The sequence below is a fragment of the Aulonocara sp. 'chitande type north' Nkhata Bay genome, linkage group LG4, assembly GCF_057382095.1.
Source record: "Aulonocara sp. 'chitande type north' Nkhata Bay isolate Kocher_YH1m ecotype deep benthic linkage group LG4, A_spYH_male_GT1.1, whole genome shotgun sequence".
Lineage (NCBI taxonomy): Eukaryota > Metazoa > Chordata > Actinopteri > Cichliformes > Cichlidae > Aulonocara > Aulonocara sp. 'chitande type north' Nkhata Bay.
In genome coordinates, this window is record NC_141347.1 from 27,077,102 (window position 1) to 27,103,011 (window position 25,910).

The 25,910-nt window shown below is 42.2% G+C and overlaps 2 protein-coding genes across 2 annotated transcripts in view; one reads left to right on the plus strand and one right to left on the minus strand.

Annotated features, from left to right (window-relative positions):
• On the plus strand, positions 1 to 4,567 carry LOC147332802 (retinol dehydrogenase 8). The gene is made up of 7 exons (XM_086289543.1): positions 1 to 160; positions 1,068 to 1,203; positions 1,297 to 1,458; positions 1,558 to 1,737; positions 1,830 to 1,923; positions 2,087 to 2,270; positions 3,239 to 4,567. The coding sequence occupies exons 2-7, from the start codon at positions 1,107 to 1,109 to the stop codon at positions 3,446 to 3,448; spliced, it is 927 nt and encodes a 308-aa protein (XP_086145669.1). The 5' UTR covers positions 1 to 160; positions 1,068 to 1,106; the 3' UTR covers positions 3,449 to 4,567.
• Positions 4,197 to 25,910, minus strand: part of notch3 (notch receptor 3) — a 27,584-nt gene continuing 5,870 nt past the window's right edge. The window contains exons 3-33 of the mRNA XM_086289542.1: positions 20,880 to 21,022; positions 20,448 to 20,783; positions 19,739 to 19,861; positions 19,416 to 19,649; positions 19,180 to 19,335; positions 18,855 to 19,040; positions 17,623 to 17,736; positions 16,079 to 16,192; positions 14,907 to 15,140; positions 14,529 to 14,639; positions 14,247 to 14,439; positions 13,916 to 14,061; positions 13,457 to 13,690; positions 13,210 to 13,362; positions 12,854 to 13,082; positions 12,524 to 12,725; positions 12,260 to 12,416; positions 11,981 to 12,165; positions 11,743 to 11,875; positions 10,974 to 11,231; positions 10,754 to 10,866; positions 10,119 to 10,645; positions 9,710 to 10,024; positions 9,480 to 9,619; positions 9,173 to 9,395; positions 8,936 to 9,026; positions 8,628 to 8,796; positions 8,189 to 8,493; positions 7,913 to 8,060; positions 7,711 to 7,808; positions 4,197 to 7,608 (exon numbers count right to left, since the gene is read on the minus strand). Coding sequence (XP_086145668.1) covers positions 6,118 to 7,608; positions 7,711 to 7,808; positions 7,913 to 8,060; positions 8,189 to 8,493; positions 8,628 to 8,796; positions 8,936 to 9,026; positions 9,173 to 9,395; positions 9,480 to 9,619; positions 9,710 to 10,024; positions 10,119 to 10,645; positions 10,754 to 10,866; positions 10,974 to 11,231; positions 11,743 to 11,875; positions 11,981 to 12,165; positions 12,260 to 12,416; positions 12,524 to 12,725; positions 12,854 to 13,082; positions 13,210 to 13,362; positions 13,457 to 13,690; positions 13,916 to 14,061; positions 14,247 to 14,439; positions 14,529 to 14,639; positions 14,907 to 15,140; positions 16,079 to 16,192; positions 17,623 to 17,736; positions 18,855 to 19,040; positions 19,180 to 19,335; positions 19,416 to 19,649; positions 19,739 to 19,861; positions 20,448 to 20,783; positions 20,880 to 21,022 — 7,261 coding nt within the window. The 3' untranslated portion in view covers positions 4,197 to 6,117. The remainder of the gene's footprint in view (positions 7,609 to 7,710; positions 7,809 to 7,912; positions 8,061 to 8,188; positions 8,494 to 8,627; positions 8,797 to 8,935; positions 9,027 to 9,172; positions 9,396 to 9,479; positions 9,620 to 9,709; positions 10,025 to 10,118; positions 10,646 to 10,753; positions 10,867 to 10,973; positions 11,232 to 11,742; positions 11,876 to 11,980; positions 12,166 to 12,259; positions 12,417 to 12,523; positions 12,726 to 12,853; positions 13,083 to 13,209; positions 13,363 to 13,456; positions 13,691 to 13,915; positions 14,062 to 14,246; positions 14,440 to 14,528; positions 14,640 to 14,906; positions 15,141 to 16,078; positions 16,193 to 17,622; positions 17,737 to 18,854; positions 19,041 to 19,179; positions 19,336 to 19,415; positions 19,650 to 19,738; positions 19,862 to 20,447; positions 20,784 to 20,879; positions 21,023 to 25,910) is intronic.

Consider the following 25,910-nt stretch of genomic DNA (forward strand, 5'->3'; position numbering starts at 1 on the left):
CTGACTGACCTTAGATAATCACTGGGCTTATGTAGCCGTGTCCCAGTCTTGCCTCTGCTCTCCGAATGCTGCGCTACGAAGTTGAGTGAGCTACTAGTTTATTACTGTCTCTTTATTTCCCATATCCACTGTTGTGAAGAAAGCGCTGTTCGCTCCACAGGTTGGTATATTACAATATCAACTACAAAGAAAACTACATGCCTCTAGGGTTCGACTTGAATGTGGTTAACTCGTCCTGTAGGGATTTACAGCGTCTGCTGCAGGCTATTCATTCTGCAGTGATAGTTTATGTTGACTCACTACAAATTGTATACCAAGTACTTTGCTTTAGCACAGTGTACTTTATTAATTAGCATTGAACTGTTATAGTGTAATTATACTTAAATGTGTTACGGAAAAAATATTGTAATTTTTTATTTTAATAAATTTCTCTTGGGATGCCGTGAGACTTAATATATAACTACAAAGCAATACTATCTTTAAAAAAACAAACAAACCCTAATGTTAAGAATTATTACACTTGGTCTCTAAACGTGTTATTCTATTCTCTTCATAATACCGCTTCTTTAAAATAACTCTTTATAATATGTCCTTATGTGAATATCTGTTGGTTCCATTCTGAATAAAAAGGTGTTGGGCTTTGGTAAGGCAGACAAACATTCCAGCACACATTAAGCAGATTAGCGCCAATGTAATCTTTTAACAAATAACAAAGGCACTCTAGTCTTAATATCACTTCACATGGACACACAAGAAGTGACCTTTTGTTAAAATTTTTTTTAAGTTAATTAGTAAATTGTCAACCAGTGCATTATGTGAGTGATCAGTTTTTGCTGTTTTATATATATATATATATATACATACATACATATTAAAAAGAAGTATTTAACAGTAACATTTCTTCTTTTTATCCAATTCATGGTAAAAAACAAAACAAAACTCCAACTAAGCTAGATGTATATGCCAATAGAGTGATTACTACAAAGACTTTACATTGGCTGAAGAATATTCCTTTAATAATATCTTTAATAATATTTCTCTTTTCTCAACGTTGTTTGACTGACCAGTCAAGACCACCTGAACCTTTAGGTCAAAGATCAACGAGCATGGCAACCCGGAGGGTGCTGGTGACTGGGTGTTCTTCTGGCATTGGCTTGGCTGTGGCTGCACGGCTGGCCAAAGATGAACTGAGGCGGTTTAAAGGTCAGCTGATCAGTCCTTGCTTATAGTACAGGTAGGTGGTAGAAGTAACCATCATTGCTGACAGTCAGTGTGTTCCCTCTTTATCTGAGGCAGTGGTTGCCACCATGAGAGATCTTGGGAAACGGGGACCCTTGGAGAAAGCAGCAGGTGATTCCTTAAACAAAACCCTCGAAATCAAAGAGTTGGATGCCTGCTGTGAAACTTCCATCAAAGAATGTATTAACAGCTTGCCGAACAGACGGGTGGATGTTCTTGGTCTGTTTTTCCTCCATCTTGTAGATAAGCTTTAATTGAATTCAACATTTCTTTTTACAAGTATACAGTTTGAAAGCATAGTGTATTCTGTTGTTACAGTAAACAATGCTGGTGTTGGCATGATTGGGCCGCTGGAGTGCCAGAGTATCGATGCAATGAAGGAGCTGTTTGACACAAATTTCTTTGGCCTGGTGCGTCTGGTGAAAGAGGTGTTGCCTGACATGAAGCAGCGACAGAGTGGCCACATTGTGGTGATGAGCAGTGTCATGGGACTACAGGGTGTGTTTGTTTGTGCTGATAAAAAACTTCAGAACATGCATACAATGTAGAAAAAACTAAAAGCTAACATCTTTCATAATATTTCCAACCAGGACTTCTGTTCAACGATGTCTACTCTGCATCCAAATTTGCTGTGGAAGGATTTTGTGAAAGTCTGGCAGTGCAAGCAATGAAGTTTAACATCAAGTGATTACATGTCCTGAAACATACTACAGCATTAAAAATGCAGCCAGCCCACAACTAAAACTTGAGTTATCAGTAAGCCCACATTGGCAAAATATTAAAAACTTAATGAGTGTAAAGGGACAGTGGTCTTAATGTTATGTTTTTTTTATATCCTTGTTCAAAGGACAACTCTAGTAGAACCTGGCCCTGTGGTGACGGAGTTTGAAAGGAAAATGTACGAAAGTGCTGAGAAGATGGATCTATCAGGGACGGATGAAGAGACTGCCAGGATATTCAGGGAACTTTACCTTCCATACTCTAAAGAAATCTTTACTTCTTTAAGTCAGACACCAGAGGAAGTGGCTGAGGCAAGTGGTTAAAATTGTGTTTTTAAAGGTACGGTAAAATAACATGTTTTTTAGTGAAAATTTATGAATGGGCCTGAAGCTCGGTCCTCTCTGGCACAGAGAGGCTGCCGGGAGAGCCCGCGGGCACGCCACTACAACCCCCTCTGGCCTCTGCTCCGTAGCTGCTGGGTGACCTCTCGTTTGGGGCTCTACTCAGCTCTTCCCAGGAGGGTGGCACGGTTCCCCCCTTTTGGTGGTCCTCCTCGGGTCCTCGTACTCTGGGGCCTCTGGATATCTGGGGCCTGGATCTCCTCCATACCTGCTTCATGCCCTGGGGGACGGGGCTGTGCCTCCCCACACTCCCCAGCAGATCGTTACATGGAGAAACCTTTGGAATACAAGCATGCTGATCCACACAGGTGTGCACACAGGTGTACACACGGGTGTTCACAGACGCGGACTACACCTTTCTTGGCTGCTGCCTCAAAGCACATTGTGCGCTGTCTATCTTGCGTGCTGCACAATATCGTTTAATGTTTAGTATCTACTGTTATCTACTGCTAGCTAGTTTATGGTGATGGTGCTGTATTTATTATGTTGCTCTTTTTTTTGTTTGCTTTCTCTTCTGTTTTTTTTTCTCCATACAGGTGATCCAGGTGTTTTGTTTGTTTTTCTTTCTTTCTACCCCCCTTTCTCACCGTCTCTTCTCCCCTCTGGTTTTCTTTCTCTCCCTCTCTTTCTTTCATTCTTTCTCCCTGTCCTATCCCCCAGTTATGTCTGTCCCGTTTGTAAAATAAATACATAATTATAATAAAGGTCAATCAAATGGACCAATATGGCAAGGCCATGATGATCCACTTGGTAAAATAAATCCGCTTGGCATCTTTCTTGGCCTTAAGACAACAATTCTGATGGCTAAAGATCCAAACGGGAAACAAAAAAAAAAGAAAACTTATGAATGTTTTAATTTTTTTGCTTTTATTTTTCAGCAAACAGTTAACGTGATCACAGCCAAGGACCCTCCTCTGCGTCACCAGACCAACAAAGTGTACATGCCCATGACTGCCCTCAAGCATGCAGATCCAACTGGCCAACTGCCTCTGCACACATTCTACAAGATGATCTTTAAACATGACCGCGTGTTTAGTGCTACGCTGGGGGTTCTGCGCCTTCTGCAGAGGAGGGCAGGAAAGAAATGATTCTGTGAATATGAGGATTCTATTGTTGCACAGATTAGAAGTATTATTCACGTGAAGATAATTCTCGAGAGCGATAGCTATGACTTTATTATATTATATTTTATTATATTATACTATATTATTTTATTTGTAACACCCAACTGTAAGGTGATATATAGTTTCTTTCTGAGCAAAAGTGTTTATCATTTTATCAGTACAGTAGTAACTGAAAAAGTTGTGTTTATTACTAATTTGTGTAATATTTATGTACTTAACTGTCTACTAAGATTTCTGTCATACTCTTAATTTTAGATAAAACAAGAACTACTACACTGTAATGATGCTAACAAAATCTAAACGCAAAACTATTAAAACGATGTACTTGATTATATAAATTACATGCCTTTGATTTAACCTTTTTGCAGATATAATACAAGAGTTGAGTCGATCTTAAAATAAATGTTGTGAATGCAAATAATAAAAGAGCAATGATTTAACATTTGAAATTAATGTTTGGGTCTCACCTCCACTGCAATAAGTTCCTGTGAATAGTCCTAATTGTATTTTGAGCAATCCTAGAGGTAAACATAATGTGGAAAATATGTTTGGATAATTCAGTAACAGTGCCATCACATAGTTTGTCTAGCATAGCAACTCGAACAGGAGGTATCCAAAACTTTGATGTAAAAAGAGTGGACATTTGTACATTAACATTAAATTTATGTTAACTGTTAACTAACGTGTAAAAAAAATCAGTCACAGCCTCAGCTTGAAATAATGCTAAATGAAGTACATTTTATTTTTGTCCTTTTAGTACACAACAATCATTTTAGAAACAATATTTCTCAAGCAATGATCTACCCAGAACAAACATATTTACAAACAGAACTTGAGAGATTGAAATGTACAAAACACTTAGTGCGGCCTGGTAGAGAAATTGTAAAACAAGTTATATATAAAAATAAACAAATAAACAGCCAAAAAACTGTTTTCATTTTAAGTAAGATGTGAACTGGACTGTGAACATGTTTCTCAGGTCTGGCAGAACAGTATCTGATTCTATAATGAACAGAATAAACAATAAATGAAAGATATAATAAGTCTATGACACACTAAAGTGGTGGCCAACTTATTTCTGTTCATGTTGTCACAAAATAAACATGCGAAACGTACTTTTGTAAAATTCTACTATTATTATCTGACTTTATGTTGAAATGCCCACAAAATGTTAAGGATGTCACAATGAAATAAAAGACTTGGTCAACTCTCGGTTAGCTAAATGACAGTGTCATCTCAGAATTTAGCAAAAAAGTTATAGGGAACAACACTACATGGTAGTGTTTTTTTCCTTGGGTCTATTTTAACATTCATCTTAAGATGCAACCACATAGCCCCTGGACTGATACTACTGTAGATGCAGGGGCACTATCCCACTGCATGCCATAAAACACCTCCCTGAGGAGTGACAGGGCATAAGCAGTTACAACCCAGTAGCCACGCCTTCATGCTGACCACTACATCACCGTAGACAAGGTGAGAGTGCCACCGAGATCTTAACTGCTGCAAATAGTCCATTTAGTCTGCTCAGGGACATCACAAGCTTAACAAATTCTGCTAGTCTGTGTTCTGTTCTGTGCTGGATCCCACTGAGTGGTGCAGAATCCAGACTCAATAAGACCAGCAACATGGAGGAATGTTTTGCAGGGAAGACTAAAGAAAATAGCAGCTGATACAAGCAAAGCTTAGCATATCTGAAATGGTGTTTAAAAAAAATATACAGAATATAAAGCAAAGTAAAACATAACGGCAGTGAGCGGCTGATTTTATAGGCAAAACAGTTCTGTTTGAAACATATTTCTTTTAACGTGAATATAAACATGCCTTAAAACTGAAGCTATCAAGGTTGGCAGTACATATACTTCAGTGTCAGTAAGAAGCTACAAATGGAAGCATTAACTAAAACTTTACTCTGTTGACCTCATTTTGAAAGGTGATAAAGAAAATTACCATGGATTAAATGCCACCCATATATTATAAATATCCATTTTAATCATTTTGTACCGGACCCACACTTGCTCTATTGGGCTGGTCGTTTGAAGTGCTTTAGAGACACTTATCTACATTCTTGTTCATAATACTAATATGGAAAACCACAAATCAGCTGAAGATATCACAATTGCAGGGCAATTTTTGAAATGTTTTTGTTTTTCATTTCAATCTGTTTTTAATCTTGGGGTGACACTTTATATGAGAAGCTAGGACAGAGAAAAAGAACTAAAAAGTAGTTTAGATAGATAAAGACAATAAATAAAAATAAATGAATTCCCTTCAGCATTTCACTTTTCCTCTTATCTACTTTTAAATGTTTGTTAGTTTTTAGGAATGTCCCAAGTCTTTGAAATGAAAGACTTGGTTTTCTTCATATACTTTTTTTTATAATAAAAAACAAGTCCATCTGTGACAGAATTACTTCATTAAATTGTCTGCTGTTTTTTCAGACAACACACATATCCCTTTACTTTTTTTCTCTGCAAAATCGACCAGCAGACAATCCTCGTGATAAGCAGTCAATCCAAATCCAATGAAAATCTTGGAAACAGGCTGACACATAAAAACACAGACAGACCCCAAGAGCCAGTCCTCAAATTCTTTCACCCTTGGTCCATTTTCAAGCAGAGGCTATATGATCTTCATGCAAAAACTTGCATCTTGCCATTGGCCTCTGGAATTTGAGTAATTTGGGTCTGGGCAGGGACAGCAACTGCTGGGCTGGGTGTGGAATCCGACCAATCGGAGACGCAGTGAGGAGAAGGACTGGACCAGTGCTCAGGAGACTCTGGAGACGGTGTCAGGTAAGGGTGCTCACTGGGCAAATGAGGGTAATGCTTGGGTGTGGCATCCATTGTGGATGAATAGCTGTGCTGGGAGGGAGGGGTAGGGTAATCCTCCTTTCCTGCCATGCTACCACTAGGCTGGGAGGGGAGCGCCTGAGCTGGCTGAGCTGCTGATGTGGCTGCCTGGGGGACCTGAGCAGGAGGCTGTGGCTGGGAGGACTGCTGAGGCATCTGCTGCTGCTGGAAGAAGGCTGGTGGGGCCTGTGATGTCTGGGGTGTTGGTGGGGCGGAAGCCATGCTTTGCTGGTTGGTAATGTTGTGATTCATGAGCTGTTGCTGTGGTTGCTGCTGTTGCTGCTGCTGTTGCTCAGCAATCAAAGGCAGCTTTACGGGGCTTATAGTGGGTGTGGAGGTAACAGGTGTTGGCTGCAGCATGGGATTACGGTAGATCTGCTGTTGGTGCATCAGCATGCCCTGTTGCTGCATGGCTGGACTCTGGGGGTGCATGCCTGCCTGGCTGCTCTGCACAATATTCACTACCTGTTGACCACATTGGGATGAAGGGGGCATGCGATTGTGCCAATCAAAGGGCACGCTGACAGGACTGACCATGCCCATATTTAGCCCCATCTGGCTTGAATTCAGCACATAGCCATGGTTGATATCTGATGTCATAGAGACGCGTCCCTGCAAGGACATTCCTCCACTTCCTAGATCATTGAGTTGGGCTAGAGACACTGCAAAGGGGCCACCTCCCTCTAACATGCTGCCATGTACCATCGGGGTGTTTGGGACAGACACTGATGGGTGGAAAAGCCCTGGTGACTGCATGGCGACTGGAGACGTGGGGTTGGTGATGTAGCCAGCATTGCTAGCTCCCCCATGAGGTGAGTCCAGTGAGTCAACTGGGGACAGAGTAACTGAGCTCTCCAGTAAGGCACTCTGCATGTCCAGGGTTAGCTTCTTATTGCGGGCCTTCACTGACTCCTTCAGGCTAGCGGCATGCTGGCCTCCCAGGCTAGAACCTTTGGCCCCAGGCCGACGGTTTTTCTTACCCTGTGGGGTGTTCTTCAGATTAGGTAGAAAAGCGCTGGGAGGACACATAAGAGGAGACAAGGTGTGTCCCCCAGTGAGGTGGTGACCTGCTCCGCCATGGCCCTGGGGGCTCCTCACTGTGTTATATTCATCAAGAAGCTGTACAATGTCATGATGCATACGCTCTTGAGCAATGTCTCTTGGCAGCCTGTCCATATGGTCTGTGATTTCTCTGTTTGCAAAGTGAGCCAGCAACACCTTCACAGCATGACAGCTGCCCTCACGGGCTGCAAGAAACAGTGGGGTTTCCTCCTGAAAAAAGAAATAAAATTAACAGAGATTGTTAGATACAAACACGTATAAAGGTGCAGTTGTGAAAAAGTGTCTTAAAAACAATATAGAAGAATGACATACCTTAAGATCTTGCATATCTTTGTTTGCACCATTCTTGAGCAAGGCAATAGTGGCATCCACATTGTTGACGGCAGCAGCCCAGTGCAAGGCAGATTTACCTAAGACACAACAAACAATTCAAATTAAGAGAAATGATTTCAGTATAATGAATGCATTGGGAATGCATGCATTAGGACATGTGTGATAAATGGCACATACTTACCCAACTCATCAACTGCATTAACATCTGCATGGCACGTGATGAGCTCCTCTACCATGCCCTCTACTGCCAGCCGTGCAGCCAAGATTAGTGCTGTTGATCCGTCGTACATACGTGAGTCAAGATCCGTGGCTCGGTTTCTGATCAGAATCTAGAAGTGTGTGACAGATAAAATTTTAAATTTTAATTTATAAACAATTGAAATGTGCAAGAAATGTGCTACAGTATTCCAATCACATTCCGATGTAGCATATCAAATAACCAGTATGTGTTGATTACCTGGAAGACACCCTGTGCATCTGCAGCTACAGCAGCATGTAATGGGGTGCGTCCCGTGTTGTCCTGAGCATTGGCATCTGCTCCAGCATCCAGCAGCCTCTTGGCAGCATCAGCACGTGCGTAGCGAGCAGCCAGGTGAAGGGCTGTCTCACCAGTGCGGTCTGTTTGGGCTGCAAGGGATGCACCCTGGTAGATTAGGTCAGAGATGATGTTGGCAGAACACTCTTCATTCTCCTCCTCGTCTGCTACCTCAGACTCTAAGCCACCTCCACAGAATGATGCCAGCATCAGAGGTGTAAAACCATCTGTTAGGAGATGAAAACAGGCGTGCGTGATTTAATGTCTATTTGGTTGCTGAATTATACTGTAAGAGGAAAGTATAAAGTTATTTGCAAATGACAGTTTCAATTTGAAAACTTTACTTGATATCACTACCAACCTGGGCCTCGGACATTAACATCCATGCAGTCACTTTCAAATTCTCCTTGGGGTGGAGTGAGGGGCATGGTGGGAGGCACACGGATATCTGCAGCTGCAAGGTGATGCTGTGTCCACTGTCTGCAGTCCACTGTATCTTCAGCGTCTGAAAGCATACTTGGCTCCTCAACCTGAAATTACAGGAAAAGATTAAAAAAAGAGACAGAAAACATTTTAAATGCAAGTGGCTTAAAAACATACACACACAGACACACATACACACTCTTGTGCTTCTGTTTATGTAAACTGCAAAACACTTGCAAAACCGACCTTGAGCCTTTTTGGTTCTGGGCAGTCTGTATCTATCCACTGGTCACTATGATCTCCGAGGAGAGATTCTTCCACAGTTTTTGGCATGTGCCTGTTGGCAGATGAATAACAATGTAAATCCAAGAGGGGTAATATTTAATTAAAAAATGAAAGCACTTCAATTCAATTCAATTCAATTTTTATTATATACTCCCAAAATACAACAATACTTGCCTCAAGGCACTTATCATAACTTACTTCATTCCCAGAGCATCCTGGCCCACAGGTTCTCTGCGGTTTTTGTTGCTGCTGGGCTCCTTCTTGAGGAAGAAGCCTTCAGGGAACCACAGGGTGCTGTGCTCTCTTTTTCTGCGAGCAATTAGCATGCCTATGATAAGGATGACTAAAAGAAAAACAGAAGCTATCCCCACCACCATCAGATAGAAGGGTAATTCAACAATGGTGCCATTGATTTTTTCACCTGTGGGGAGAAGGAAAGACATAATTACACATTTGTAACTTATTAGTTGTAGTTCATTTGTGCATAATAAGTATCCCTACTCACCACGGACTTCTTTGAGGGGGTAGGGGAACTGGAGCCCTTCTACTGCTGACAGAGCTCCAAGGTACTCTGCAGCACTGTCAGCTGTTAAGAAGCAGTCCTCCGTGCATAAGCGGTTGTCTATTTCTACATAGACTATCGAGCTACAGAAACAGCAGAGAAGCAAGAGTTTAGTGTAATGTACAATCTACAGGAAAGGCTTAGGCTTTTATTTTACTGTATGCCTGACTGACCCAATGACTTCCAGTTCCCGCTTCATGCGTGCGCTTTCGCGGGTGTAGGGTTGGATCATAGCTTTTCCATTGCTGTCTAGCCTGAAACGGACTGAAGTGCGTAGGATAGCACTTAATTTCTGCAGAAAAACTGTCCCGGTGCGAAGAAGCTCCTCTGGAGGCATTAGAACAACCAAAACCAAGACGTTCTCAGCAAGTTTTTCTGCAACTTTCGTTGCACAGTCCAGGCCATCCCAACCACACTCTTCTGTGTTGCAGCCCTGGTCACATTTTCCATCAGCATAGTGGTCGATGCAATAGGCTTCATATATTGGACTGGAGATGATATAAACAGAAGGTTAAGCACGTGAAATTTTCTCAGTTCTGTAAATACTGGCGAGTATCCTTTAAACTGAAAATTTAAACTCACTTGCAAACTTTCTCCTTAGTTTTGCAGTCAAAGTTGTCATACAGACAGTCAGCATTGTTACAGGACTTGTCACATTGGCTATTGTTGAAGACACGCCAGCAGTGTGGGTCTCCACATTTATCCCAGGGCTTCATCGCTAGAGAGCAGTCACCGCCGTCCCAGTGACAAGGCAATGAATTACATTGTTTGTCACAAAAACCATCTGCAGCTTTGGCATCACAGTCTGCCAGAGGGCATGAGGGGACTGGAGGGACAGTGGTTCTGCTGTGCTCACATCGTCTGCCCTTCCATCCACTGAGACACTGACAGTTGAAAAATGGGAAGCTGGTCTCTTCAGTGCATAGTCCTCCATTGCGGCAGGGCATGGCTGAGCACCCATCATTGCTGCGATGCTGACACTGGGGTCCACCATAACCTGGTAGACATGTGCAACGAGCCCCTCTTAGGGTAAGTGAACAGCTACCTCCGTTGTAGCAGGATAGCTCCCGACAGGACATGCTTCTTTCACAGTTAGGCCCTGCATAACCCTAAGAGAGACATAATTTTTGGAGGTTGATATATGAACCTTTAAATCAAGAATGCTGTAATTTAAAAACTAGGAGGCCAAATTACAAGCTTTTCATATTTACACTTACAAGTTGGCATGTGCAGGTGTATCCCTGAGAAGAGCTGCTAGTTATTGAACAGACTCCTCCATTCTGACAAGGCTGAGACTCACACACACTGAACCTACTCTGACACCTCCGACCTAAAAAACAAGGTATAGTTAGTAAAGTTATACATTTGGTCAACAACAACAACAAAAAAGCACGATGAAGGTTCATGGAGAATGGGAATTGTTCATAGGTGTCTAACCTGTGAAGCCGGGCTTGCAGACACATTGGTAGTCATTGGGCAACTGTATGCAATCAAGACTGTTGGAAGGAATGCAGGGCTGAGAGAGACACTCATTTATGTCTCCTTCACATCTTTCTCCTGTGAAACCAGGGGGACAGTTGCAGCGATATCCACCTACTCTGTCCACACAGGTGCCATTGTTTAGGCACTTAGGAGGCGCATTGCGTAGCCTTGGGTGTGGAGCACAGTCATCTTCGTTGATCTCACAGAGAACACCTTTAAAAGGACAGGGTAATTATAAACTCTTCGTATACATGAGATATTTATTTTGTTGTTTTTAAAATAAACTGCAAACACCGGCGAGCATTATTTGAAGTGGGTTTAATAACATATTGCAATATGGAGAAACACGTTCCAGTCAAACACCTAAGCAGATGGGCGTGGTTAGCTCATGTCTTATATGACTTGACCAAACTCACAGACAAAGAAAATTCCTCCACACATCATGTGAGTCTATACCTTCAGCTCAGCTCATCCTTGAAAACCTTCCCCCTAACATGGAAACTACGACTTTACATGCAGCGCCTGGATGCCTTCTACTCTACAATAGGCCCTCTGTGAAGGTGCAATAAACATGAGGCCCACTTGTGATAACATTCTACATGCATACAACTAAGTGAGAAAGTGATATTGCTATTACCAAAGTGATCCATACATAAGAAAAGAAATCTGCCACCAAAGTATTCACTAGTAAGCATAGGGTTTTGTTTTACATGTGCTTACATACCCAGGGTGCCAGGGGGACAGGAGCAGATATAGTGTCCCACCAAATCAATGCAAGTGCCTCCATTCTGGCAGGGATGAGACTGGCACTCGTTGATTTCTATCTCGCAGTCCTTTCCGGTATAACCTGGCATACACTGTAATGACACAACAATTAATGTTTGAAAGCAAAAAAGAAACCCAGACTGTTTTGAAATCTGACAATTAAAAGGAAAAGAACATGTTAAAACAAAGAAACTTACATCACACTGGTATCCTCCCACATATCCCCTGCAGGTGGCGCCATTGCGGCAAGGTTTGTCTTCACAATGATCCACTTGATTTTCGCAATAGCTTCCAGTGTAGTCATTAGGACATTTGCAATAGTGAGTATTCCCGGTATTAACACAGTGACCACCATGGTGGCATAGTTCATCCGTCTGGAGCCCTAATAACATAGATTTGTGAGCAAAGTTTACATCAGTAACTTAGTCACAAACGCAGACAGAGGTTACATCAAATTGTACCCAACATTAAAATACCTCTTTGGCGGGCAGCAGCTTCACAGGAGACTCTAGGGATGTCACAGTAACGGCCAGACCAGCCATCAGTACATTCACAGATGAATGAGGCATCCTTTTGACGGCAGCGTCCTCCATTATGACATGGAGATGCGCGCCTGCACCAATCAACTGGCGTCTATGTAAGGAAGAGAGCGACTGAATTTAGAATTTATTTGTTTTATTTGTGTATGACAATTAAAGTCCTAAACGTGAAATTTCAGGGGTGCATTTAAATATTTGTACCTGACAACGGTTGCCAGCATAGCCCTTGGGGCAAGAGCAACGGAATGACTCCAGGGCATCCTGACAAATGCCTCCATTGAGGCAGGGCTGGGAGTCACACTCATTGACTTCATACTGGCAGTGGGACCCGGTGAAGCCAGAGCGACAAGTACAGGAATATCCATTGATTTTATCTGTGCATGTCCCCCCATTGAAGCAAGAGCTGTGGACATGTGTGAAAATGTAAGCTTGTACTTCATTTTACCTAAAAATTAATTTTATATTCACTTTATGTTGTATTGTATAGCTAGATTATTTTTTTGAGTACATGATATAGCTCCAGATACACACCTTTCAGTACAATCAGGGATGTTTGTTTCGCAGTGGATGCCAGTAAACCCAGGCATACAGGTACAGGTGTAGGAGTTAACATAATCTGTGCAAGTGCCTCCATTTTTGCAAGGGGAACTTTGGCATTCATTGATCTCTACAGAACAATGAGACCCTGTAAAGCCTGGCAGACAGCTACAGTGGAAGAAGTTCACACCATCTGTACAGGAACCTCCACTTAGGCAGGGATCTAAAAGCAAAAGAGAAGAAAACAGCTTTGGGCAAATACAGTACCTGCACATGAATTTGGCATTTTATTTATTAGTAACAGTCATTTAATAATTATATGATAACTGTAAGTGTAAACAGCAACTCACTAGGTGAACAGTCATTGATGTCTGTTTCGCAGGTTAGCCCAGTATATCCTGCTCTGCAAGAGCACACAAACCCTCCGAGCGTGTTAGCGCAAGTCCCACGGTTTTTGCAGGGGTTTGAGATACATTCATTCACATCTCTGTTACACAGCTGACCTGTAAAGGAAGCGTTTCACAAGATATAGCTGTAAGCTTCCAATTAGACTATCTATGCTAAGCACTGAGATGACTGAATACAAAATTTGCGAACCTTGCCACCCTGGTGGGCATTTGCATTGATAACCCATGTAATCTGGTGTGTGGATGCAGGCAGCATGATTGGCACAGGGATTAGGAGAGCAAGGAGTAAGGACTTCAGCACAAGTGGGTCCACTGTAAGGAAGCTCACACAGGCAAGTGAAACTTGCCACGCCATCTACACAAGTGCCCTTGTTCAGACAGGGACTGGACTCACATTCATTGACGTTCACCTGGCAGAGGTTACCTGTCAAAGGACAAAGGAGACGAATATATGTATGGATTAGCATATTTTTATGTACCACTAGGGGGAGGTAGACAATTGCCATAGCCTAAGATGAAAATTCATGGAGGACATCAGATATGTTTAGCTATTTCTTCTCTGCTGCATGTGCTATACGTGTGTATTCTGCTCTTTCTACTGAACATTTTAAGGTTGATGGTGTGTTTGGCTACTTTGATGCCCTCTCACCTCTGAAGCCTTGGCGACACTTGCAGGTGAAACCATTGAGTTGATCAATGCATGTGCCAGCATTCTGGCAGGGACTTGGCAGACAGTCGTTCCTGTCCAGGTCACAGTTCTTTCCCACCCATCCCGGCTCACAGTCACAGCGGTAACTGGAAATACCAGAGAACAGTTAATAAGCCAAAAATGTTCAGTTTGTAAGAATGAAATAACATTGACCTGATGTATAAGTTATAGGATTAACCACAGTCTTGGATGGAGCCCATTTCAAGATTATGTTTCCTATGTGCCCATCTGAATCACTTTAAAGTTTAAAAAAGCTGTTAAATGTATATACCCATTAATGTCGTCCCTGCATGAGCCATGGACGCATGGGCCACTGCCACACTCATCCACCTGAGAGTAGCAGTAAGGAGGCTTAAAGCCATCAGGACACAGGCAGTGAAATCCATTCTCTTCATCTATACATTTTCCTCCATTCCTGCAGGGGCTAGATGCACACTCATCTATTTCCACATTACATTTGGGACCTGCAAGAGAAATGTTATACATAATTAGAGTTCTTTGTCAACATTTTCAGTGAGGATTTATTCACACTGTTATTTTCATAAGACCTTACCAGTGAAGCCAGGTTTGCAAACACAGTCATAGCGATTAATGCCATCTTTGCAGATGCCATAGTCACATGGGTTGCTGGCACAGTCATCAAAGTTTATCTCGCAGTTTGTACCTGGGTGCAAAAAGAACTTTTATATTAAGACTGTAGACATTTTAACAATTTTAACAATGCAGAAAATCTTTCATTACATTTCAGAACAAAATTCTATATACATTCTTTATAATAAAGTATACTAAAGAGTCTAATTCTATAGCATTTTATATATTGTCACAGCATTATTGTTATGTTGAAGAGCAACGGCATTAATAAAGGGAATAAATCAATGGCTTGAGTTAACAAAGTACAAGTACATGATACGTTGTGGGATTTTTCTCTTACCCGAGGTTCCATGTTGGCACTGGCAGATGTACTTGTTGACCTGGTCCATACACTTGCCCCCATTCTGACAAGGGTTGCTGTGGCACTCATTTAATTGATTCTCACAGCGATACCCTGTGTAACCAGGTTCACAGTTACAGGTGTAGCTGGCAATGCCATCAATGCAGGTACCATGGTGACATGGGTCGGGCTGACAGTTGTTGATGTTACTTTCACAAAGTATGCCCTCATAACCTATAGAGGGGAAAAAATTCATTAAGAATAAATTAATATTCTGAATTAAAAAGTACATTAAGAATTAAGAATAAGAAGTGCTTTTATATATATATACATATATATGTGTGTGTGTGTCTGTGTGCGAATGTTAAATGTTCCTCTTTCTCTTTAGCATAACAGTTTTTTGTTTAACTTTCTCTCTCTTTTTTCCATGTTTTGTATGCTTGCTTTTTCATAAAAGCTTCTACAGTTGGGCTTTTGACCACTGTGGTTTCCATATCAACGGTGTCTGTGTAACAGACAAGAAACTTGGTGTGTGTGGTATGTGTTTAGAGCAATGCTGAGATGGGCAAAGGACTAAAGAAGGGCCCTACACAGGCCTCCCAGTCTTGCTATTGTTCTCAGAGTTGGAGGGAACAATAGACTGCACCACGTCAAACAGGGCCACTTCACTCAACAGAAGGGGCCCAAAAACACAAGGAACACCAAGCAGCTGGCCACTGAAACAATGACCGTGCTCCTCAGTAAGCACAGGTCCAAACAAACATATTAAATATCAACATATAGCTACAGTCAAGCTTTACATACAGACTTTGAGAGAAGCTTTACACGTTGAATGCTTTTGTAACACAAACATAACTAAATGTTAAAGAATTAAAGTTAAAAATGCAGCATAAGGTGTTGTAAGGGGGTTTAAAGATGAACAGATGTCAGGGTAATGACCAAGCCTCTTTTCTTGGCAACTGCTGGTCCTCAGTGACCCCATGGTCCTGAGAGCCGACGAGGGAAAGAGGGGGATTAGGGGCCTCAAGTCAGTCTGTTTCATCAGCAGACACCCAGAGAAACTCCCCATAACACAGAATGCTTAACAAAGGCCTGAACAACTGGTTAAGGCTCATCTGCTATTTTGTCTTTGGCTCTTCTGCTTAACAATTGTTAAGTAATGAAGCGCTTACCTTCAGCACAGCGGCACTCAAACCCATTGGGCCGATCGTAGCATTTTGCTCCATTCTGACAAGGCGTGCTGGCGCACTCGTCTATGTCTATTTGACACATGGTACCCGTAAACCCTGGGACATGCAAACACAGAGGTTAAAGGTCAGAGAGAAGGTCCAGTGAAAGGGTCCATGCTAAGGTCAGAGGGCAGATCTTCTCTCCGAAGAAGGGCGGAGGTCTTTGACTGGCTAAGGTAGGGTCTGAGACCTCGACTTGTTAAAGACAAACTATCTATGCACTTGGACCAGGTTAGAGCTGACAGAATGCAATAGAAAGCCTGTGACCTTGAAGATTTTTCAGAGGAGAGACTCATAATCAAATGATACATCAATATATTATTATCAAATGGTATGGAATATCAGGACATGGACAAGCAACGTATCCATCTTCAGCTCAACTAAATTTTGACACATTTTGTGCATGAAAATGCTTATATATACACTGAAAGATTATGAACTGCAGCGCATATAATTAATATTAACAGTTGACAGAGGTTCAAAAACAACAAGAACAACAACAATAATAATAATAATAATAATAACAACAACTAGCTTGAATAGTCTGAGAAACTGGGCAAGCTTGAAATCACTGGGCACAGTGCCCAGACAGGGGTGAATTGGTGCATTGGTAACACACTGCTCAGTTGATTAACAGTGTCAGGACGGTCTGTGTGTTGATGCTTAGCCTGGTAAAGGGGGTGCTGGAGGAGGCGGTGGGATTGTTTTTTCTTTTAGGGGAGCTCCGCCAGCTCAATAGCTAGATGGGGGGCGGAGGGGGGACGTCTGTCCCAGATGTAAATTGCGAACCTGGAAAAGAATCTCATTAGTGGGACTGCTGTCCCCCGCCCCCCCACCACCACCATGAGGGCAAGATGAGGGAGGCTGCTGTCCCTTCTACATTCCATAGAGGAGGGAAGGGTCACAATGGTGCCTTTGTTCAGGCAAGGGGATAGGCAGACTTTTGGGCCTGGCTTTTTATATGAGTGCTGGCTCTAAATACCAGCAGGCAAAAGTAGTGAGGCCGACCCTCCCTCCACTAGTCCTGGGGACATTTAAACTTTGGCTTTCTGCTTTTACTAATGCTGTCAGTGTATTGCAGGTGTTAACCAACATATTCTCACTCCCAAGCCTTTATCACTGTTCTCTGCAAAGCACGGTAGTGCTCCAGAAAAATCAGCTTGCCAAATAAGAAGTAAATTAAAGTAAAAAATATAGATATCAAAAATACAATTTTAGCATTAGAAAGCTGGAAATGAGTCAGTGGTGTAATTCATAGGACTTTGACCCAAAATACAATAGTTTGCAATCAGACTTTTAATTTTTTAGTATCCAAATGCTTTTTGGCTTAACTACTTGAGTTGTTTTTGCATATGATAATAGGTCAAAAAAATTAATCACATGGTAAAAGATTATTACTTGTTAAAGGTATTTAATATTTTCAAATCTGTCCTCCAGTTTGTTAGTTGCCATTGTGTCTGAAAAAAAGCAATTCAAAACAATTTTACCTGGCTGGCATGTGCACGTGAAACCATTGACCATATCCCGACATATCCCATCATTCACGCATGGGTTACTCTCGCAGTCATCCACATCAGTCTCGCAGTATGTGCCCACGTAGCCTGGAAGACAGAAGTGTTCTTCTTTTTAGAACTTTTTTATTGCTTTTAAACCTGTTTCTCACTTTGGAGTACGGGTCAGTTCAAGCCAACATGGTGTGTACATAATTCTGTGTATTGTGTAGGAACTTTTTTACTTGTGATCGTTTTACACTTGCTTTTGCTAAACCACGGCATCCAATTCCACTGAACTGAAATCGCCACGCACTACTGTCCATAGAGCTTTGCTCCTCCTTGGCTCAGTGTCCCATTCAGCAGATGCATGTTATGCTTTTTACTTTAGGTCCTTCATTGAGGTGAAACAGAATGTGAGTCAGAGTCTTGCTCCTGTGGTGAGGCTAGCGTGGAATCAGAAATAATCAGTAGCACCACATGAGCTTTGCCAGGCTGACTGATGATGAGGAGGGTGAGGAGGAAGGCCCTGTCTCTGGAGGGGGGAGGGGGACAGGCTCTGGGAAAGAGCCTCTTTCCCTCTCTGTGTATATGAGGGGTGCAAAGTGGAGCACAGAGGGGCCCTATTGTTCCACTCCATTCCCACCACTCTACCACTCATTAGTATTCACAGCACACTCCTCCCCCTAACTGCTCGCCCTCTCTCACATCCAGTCCTATAGACCCAACTCCCGGCTCTAATTTGTATAGCTCCCAAAACCCCAGCATGCATGTAGAACTGTGCATGAGAGTTTCACTGTGTTTTTTGTCCCAGAGTGTCAAAACTATCACTCAGTCCAAACCAATACTCCATCTGGTGGTACAGTGCACTGAGGATGGAGAGGTGCCTCCATATAGCCAGTGCTTAGGGAAATACATTACATAACCTTCTACACTGGCAGTATGGTGGCATTATATATTGTGTTTCTTTCGAAGTACAAGTTTTCAAAAGTATCTTTTGGTCAAAAGTGATTCTCTTGGATGATAAATCTGTGTTGTGCCAGAGTTTGAGTTTTAAAAAGCTGTTTTTAAAGTATATTTAAAAAAAAATTAAGCTCACCTAAAACCTGAGTGCAGGATGTAAAATTGCAACAATAATTTATGTAAGCATAGTTAGTTTATTAAAAATAAAAAAAGAAGTGATTTTTCTCTTTATCATAATGGAGTGGCCATACAAAATGTCTTTGTACCTGGCATGCAGATGCAGGTGAACTCTCCAATCCGGTCAAGACAAGTGGCATCATTCTGGCAGGGCATGGACAAGCATTCATTGATGTCAATCTCACAACGTGGGCCGGCATATCCCCGGCCACATTGACACTGGAAAGACCCCTCTGTGTTCACACATTTTCCAAAATGCTCACATGGGTTTGCACCTGTTGGTAGAAGGCAAAGGATTAGAATATGGAACACATTCAGAAGAAAAATAGATACAACAACACAGCATACACAGCATATAACAACAGGACCTGGATTTGGCAAGAAAAAAAACAAGCCAAAAAAAAGCAGACTTGCCAATTGAGCATTCATCCATGTCCTGGTTGCAGGCACCCCCTACAAAGCCAGCAGGACAGGTACAAATGGCACGGCCATTAAGAGGGTTGGTGTCACACACTGCTCCCTCATTGCAAGGGTTGCTTACACATGCATCATCAAGGTGGCATAGCAAACCTGTGGATAAAACACATATATCAACAATTTATCATACAGGATTAAAAGGGCCAAATAGGCAGATAGAAAAGCCCACTTACCTGTCTTTCCAACTGGGCACTCGCAGAAAAAGGATGCTACACGGTCATGACAGGTGGCGCCATTGAAGCAAACAGCTATTGCACAGTCATCAATGTTCTCACTGCAGTCATCTCCAGTCCAGCCATTGACGCAGACACAAGTATGGCCACCAATGGTGTTGAAGCAAGTACCCCCATTATGGCATGCATTGGGTTGCATTTGACACTCATTTACATCCTCAGCGCAGTATTGTCCTAGTGGGTAGGTGAAATATGGGTTTGAACATATTTTCTATGTACATGACATGTATACCTGTATTTAAAGTTAATTTGAAGAGCTATACCTGTCCATTCTGGTGGACACTGGCAGTTGTATGTATTAACTCCATCTACACATATTCCTCCATTCATGCACTTGTGACCTGGGCAGTCATCCACATTGTTCTCACAGTTGTGTCCTTCAAAACCTGAGACAAATTTAAAGACAAAAGCCTTATAGCACGCAGATACAGTGGCAAACACATCCATTTTGCAGACACTAACATTTCTGCTCATAATCTTAAATCATGTTTTGTATAACAACCCAAGGTGAGAAGCAAGATGAACAGTAAAAGGGTTCAATGGGTGTTTAATTGTTTACATGTTCCCACATAATGTCAGCAACAGCACTGACTCTTGCCTGCTTCAGAGGTCAACACCCCCCTCTGTGTTTGCTTGTTTTATAATCTCTCACAGTTTCAATGACTTCCTCTCTGGCAAAAGACATTTCCTGTCAGCTCCCAGTGGGAAACCAGAAGCCCCATAAAATAAATTCCTTCTGTTGTGACAAGAGCAGAGAAGGTTGCAGGCCGCCTGCCTCCAACTCTCCCACCAATCCATCCACCCTTAGAAGCTATTAAGAGCAGACAGGAAGCTGACATAAGACAGAGGATATAAAACACCAGCAGCAGCATTAACAGCTACGTCATCAGGCTGGGAAAATCTGATGCCCGTAGCAGTGGAGCGACCGTGTGTTTGTGTGTGTTCTACTGCTCTGCTAAAGAGAAATTGTACCTGGTAGGCAAGCACACTCATAGGAATGATCGCTGGTCTGTCGACATGTGCCCCCATTAAGGCACTGAGATGGTGCACAGGGCAAGGTGGACACCTCACATGTGCGCCCGCTGTAGCCTGGCTGGCACTGACAGCGGAAGGACCCATGGATGTTTATGCAGGTTCCACCATTGAGGCAAACACCAGGCTTGCGGCACTCGTCAATGTCATTGCGGCAGTTCTTTCCTTGGAAGCCAGGCGGACAGGAACAGTTATAATGGTTATTCCAATTGACACATCGGGCTCCGTTGGCACAGGGACTTGTCGCACAAGCATCAATGAGGGAGCAGTCTTGGCCTGGGAATCAAATAGTGAACAGAAATCAATTTGATACTTTGAATTTACTTGATAAGATCTGACGTTTCCAGTACATATGCATTCTTTTAGACATACCTCTGAACCCTCTCTGGCACACACAAGTGTACTGTGTGACACCATTGAGCACCTCGCTCTTGCATGCTGCTCCATTCTGACATTGTGATCGAAGACATGGATCCAGGTGTTGACAGAGAGGACCAATGAATCCGGGACGACATCTAAAAACACACATATAAGGATTGTTTTAGGATATTTTTTCTCATAATATATAGCACACATATTAGTAGAGCCACAAAAAAGAAAAGAAATACAATGAAAAGACAGAGTTAGGCCATGTGTGTTATTGACTTTAATAGTCGCACACTACTATTTTCAGTTGGAAAACCTAATTTTCTCAGTGTCAGCTAACATTCTCCAGTTTTTCCACACCCCAGTTCTTATTTCTGTTCCCATATATGAAAAAGAACACACCCAGAAACAGTTTGGAAATTTAACAATTGCCAACAAATACTAACATGAGGAAAAACAAGGGTTGCACACAGTGCTCTTTAACAGGATAGGAGAAACAGCTGTGGTGTTTAAATTATACAACTAACTGTCCTCTTGATGGCTGTATTCTAAAACATGTGGTGATATCAGTTTATTCAAAACATTCATTTATTTTTTGGGTTCCATTACTTTTCATTCTGCAACTACCCTGAAGACTGGAGTCTGAGGGGTGACCTATAATTGCCTTGTCTCTATTCAAGCTGTGTAGACATTGTTTGAGCTTGACCCAAACATGCAGTACAAAGAAGCTGAGATAAATATAAAAACAGGGTTTCCAGTTGCTCTCTATGAAGCTCCTATGGGAGTTCAGGCAAGGTTTGGAGTGCTGGTAACACTACACCCACAGTGAAGCCCTTGACTGAGGACAGGAACCCTCTTCAAAGAGGCTGATGCTTATGGCTGTGAGGTGACAGCTGGGTTCTGGCCCACCCTTGGGCACTGTCATCTCTTTCAATGGAGAGAAACCCTGGGCAGGATCAAAAATGGGTTTTCATCTGTTCTCACTTACAGGATAATGCATTTTTTCATTCTTACTTTTGTATGTGCAGTCCCACTCTAAGAAAAAAGACAAAAAAGCATAAAATGCTCTCACTCCTGGCTAGGAGGCTGAGGCTGCTTTAAATTAGGCGGCAGGGAAACCGATCCAGATCTTGATTTTCTATGAAAAAGGATGCTTTGTTTCTGGCTGGTCTAGATTGGTGGAACAATAGAAAACTTAAGGTTTCTCGGTTTTGTTTAATTTTTTTTTCTCCAGCTTTCAAAAGCAATTTAAATTGTGAACTATGCATGAAAGCACACAAGAGTGTAAAAATATATTTTTAAAGTGATAGTTTGGTGCTATGTTGAATTTAATTGTTAGAAAGAGAATATAGGGAACTGACATCTTCCAACAGAACATGAGACTTCATTGGAAAGTTAAACTGAAGCCATTTGAATGCCTATGTTGAGAGACAGATTTTGCGCATTTACTACAGCTACTTTTCCTTCTCCTAAACCCCTCCTCCTCTCATGAGGCTGAGAGGTCAGATGTTAGAGGGTTCCCTGTTTGATTGTGATGATAATGTCACTCAGGCTACAGAGTGTGAGGAGGGGATGCTCCACAGGAGAGACTGTCTTTTGAAGGTGCAATTGGTAGAGAGGGAGATCAAAAGGAAACAAGAGTAGTCTGGTCCATCAAGAATGTCATGTCATATTTCCTGTAATCCCTGGTCCTTTGCTCTGAAAACACAGTACTCACTCGTAATGCACTATTCTTGTTGCCATAGTAACCTCACAGATGAACAAGCAAGCTTGACACCCAACCAATCACCCCTACCCCCCAACCATGGTTCCCATGGCTATTTGTCATGGCTTGGCTGGGTTTATTTAGAGGCAAATTAACTATGTCTGGAATCTAGGGTGTCACTAAAAATGAAACACAAATGTGGAACAAAGCGGTCTTTGAAAGGACTGATGAACAAAATTGCTTTAAGAGCTGAAAGATACAACGCAGACTGACAGTCAAATTCTTCTGGAGCCATATTTGACTGCTGATGAAAACCAAAAAGCTAGAAACTTAGCAGGCGTTGTTCTCCAAAGACCATCATGACTCTATGTGGAAAGAAATCAACAACTCACTCCAGGAAGTAATGTGTCCCCAAGTGTATGTTGATATACAGATTAAAATATTTATTTGGAATTAATGTGTTTTCATCTATTAACATACAGGTATACAAGTGTATCTGTGGGTGGGCTTATAAAAGTGACGATAGTAATAACGCCTGATAAATTATTTGTCCTCCCTTTCAAATGTGCAATGAAGTAAGCAGCCAAAACACACATTCTTTTGTCTAGACCTGACTCCTTGCCAACATGCTACTCCCATAACACACAAATCAGAATGCTATCAGCGTAGAGACTGTGAGAGACATGCAACTTTTGTCCTGGTTCACACTTCATACCACTGTGAAAAGTCTGCTTATCAGGCTCTTTATAACCTTATGGATTTCACTGCCCATGGGAACAGAAGGGCAGGATCTGTGCCTTTGCGTGAGCCCAACTTTAATTGTGGCGGATGTGAAAGGCAGGTGCAGTTTGCTGTTGTGCAATGGGCCCCTGAGTCATACTTAGTGAGTGTCAACATCTGACCTTGGAGGAAGAGCGTACAGCAGATGAGGAAGAGGTCTCTGGGTGCAACAGAGAGACGGGCAGAATGAGTAATCTCTCCTTGTCAGCACATATGAAGGTTTTTGCCAGCTGCAGTACTGACACCATGCATCTGTCCACATCTGTCAGAGTACCTCTAGTTGTCTAGCATTTAGCTCCGGTGCCAGACTTTAAGCCAAAACCATTGAGCTTCTTTGCCCATGGGAAAAACTTTGTAACCATCACACACACAGTCACAAACACAAGGCATTTTAAATATCTCAGAAGGTATGCTCAACCTTAACAAATACATGCATTAACAGTTCTGCCTAACAAACACTGTTATGTGGAGGCACCACTGCAACAAAGCAAACACATGCAACAATCACTACACACCCAAACACAAAGAAAAAACAACTTACAAACAGCCTCAGGCTCTGAGGAGCGGTTGTATCATGAATGCATAAAAGAGAAGATCCACTGAGGAAATTATATAAGAAGGAAAAGAGAAATAGCAACCTTGTCAAAGGTTTAATTGAGAGCTTCAAATACAAATGATTATTAAACATCCAAAAACAAAATGGGATTCAGTCAGTGTGCTTTGATTGCAGAGTTGTTCTGTATCAAGTAACGTGATATCAAGACTAAAACCATCGGATTTATGTAAGTTCTGTCACTTGTTACTTGTGTAACACAATGCCAGTTTTCCTGGTTTCTGGGTCACTGAAGCAGGGTAACCTGAGCTCATCCTCTTCTACACAATAGCGGCAACTCAGCCAGAGGTCAAAGGGCGGCTCACCTGTGAACAAAGAGGCTGTAATCTCTGACACGGTTCGTACACACAGTCATGCTCCACAAAACAACAACTATAAAGGATTCTTCTTATCTTAGGGGGCATTTTCTAAGACAAATGGAAAGGAAGAGAAACAACTGAACTATCATGTTTTGACTTGGGACAACTTTTCAAATTCTCTGTTGCCTGAAAAAAGCTAGTCTTACGTTTTTTAACGCTTGAAGTTGGTATGACATCATATAATGAATCTATTGGAAAAGTCTTAAAACATTTCCTAATACAACTACCTCATACCCTTCCCCCTCTTTCCACAAGCAAGCAGGACCAGCTCTTCTCTTTTATGAAGAGTCCACACTGACACCACACTGCCAACAGGAGCCCATCTCCACACCCCCTCCTTCCAGCAACCTCCTCTGCTCTGCTCTCTCCAGCTTGGCTCTCCTTTTCAGCAGAGAGCCAGATTGGGGGTTGGGGAATGTTTTGTGGTCCAAATAAAAGAGCTAAAGTAGTCAGAACTTCTTTGAATGAAAGTGTTGGGGGGTGGGGGAAGATGGTAGGGGTAGGAGGGAGTGGGGGGCAGTGACCCAAACAGCTAGTCTTTCAGGCCTGGGCTGTAGCCTGGCAACAGTAACCCATAGTGAGACAGAGCTAGAGTGGGAAAAAAGGGGGGTGATGGGAGACAGGGTTTCATAAGGACAGTTGGGGCACTTCAGAAGACTGATCCTCCTACATATGCAGGTAGCTCTGAGCGCTGTGCTAAACCAATTCAGACTCATAATTAAGTACAATCATGTCCAAAAGGATGACTGTTTCACAGTCTAAAGGCCAAGGTTTGTTTCAACAATTGTTCCTAGAGACACAATGAAAGCATTGAACAGTCTAGAAGCTTTCCACAGCCCCCCCCCCCCCCCCCCCCCCCAAACATGCATATTAAACATGTGACTAGAAAGACATTTAACTTACTCGAGGAAAAGTGTTAATTAATCTAACTAAAAAGCTGGGAGGACTAAGTGAATCCTTCTTAACTCTGATAGTCCTATCACAGTTCATACTTTATCAGTGAGAGGCTATCGTGTATTATAATAATATTAATATAAATCCAGAATTCCAAGGAAATACCAGACATTTCCTTGGCAGCGAGGAAAGCACATATCCACTGTACTGAGAGAATAAATAGGTCCTGTTGCTAAGTGCTCACTAATACACTTTCCAAAAAAGTGTGTGTGTGTGTGTGTGTGGGGGGGAGATCTCACGCACAATTCTTGCTACCTCACACACTATCGAAACAGCTTCTAGTGTCAGTCTGAAAGAATACACCCTCACATTTTTCAAATAGCAATGCATTTGCCCAAAACCACAATGCATGAATCCTAGGGTTGAGGTCTTTCAAAGCATTCTCTATTGAACTCCACCACAAAACCCCACCCAACCACCTAAACTGAACCAGATTTTTTGGAAAACTTTGAAATTGAAAGGGCCCCATCCCAATGTTAAAGTCAAAGATAAACTACAATGACTTATCCAGTGTTTTGTTTTAATTTTGGATTAAATAGAACTACGCCAGCATCACTTAAAATTGTTCACACAAAATATCACATGGATTGACTGAGGTCAGCACAACCTCTCGCGTGCTTATTGAT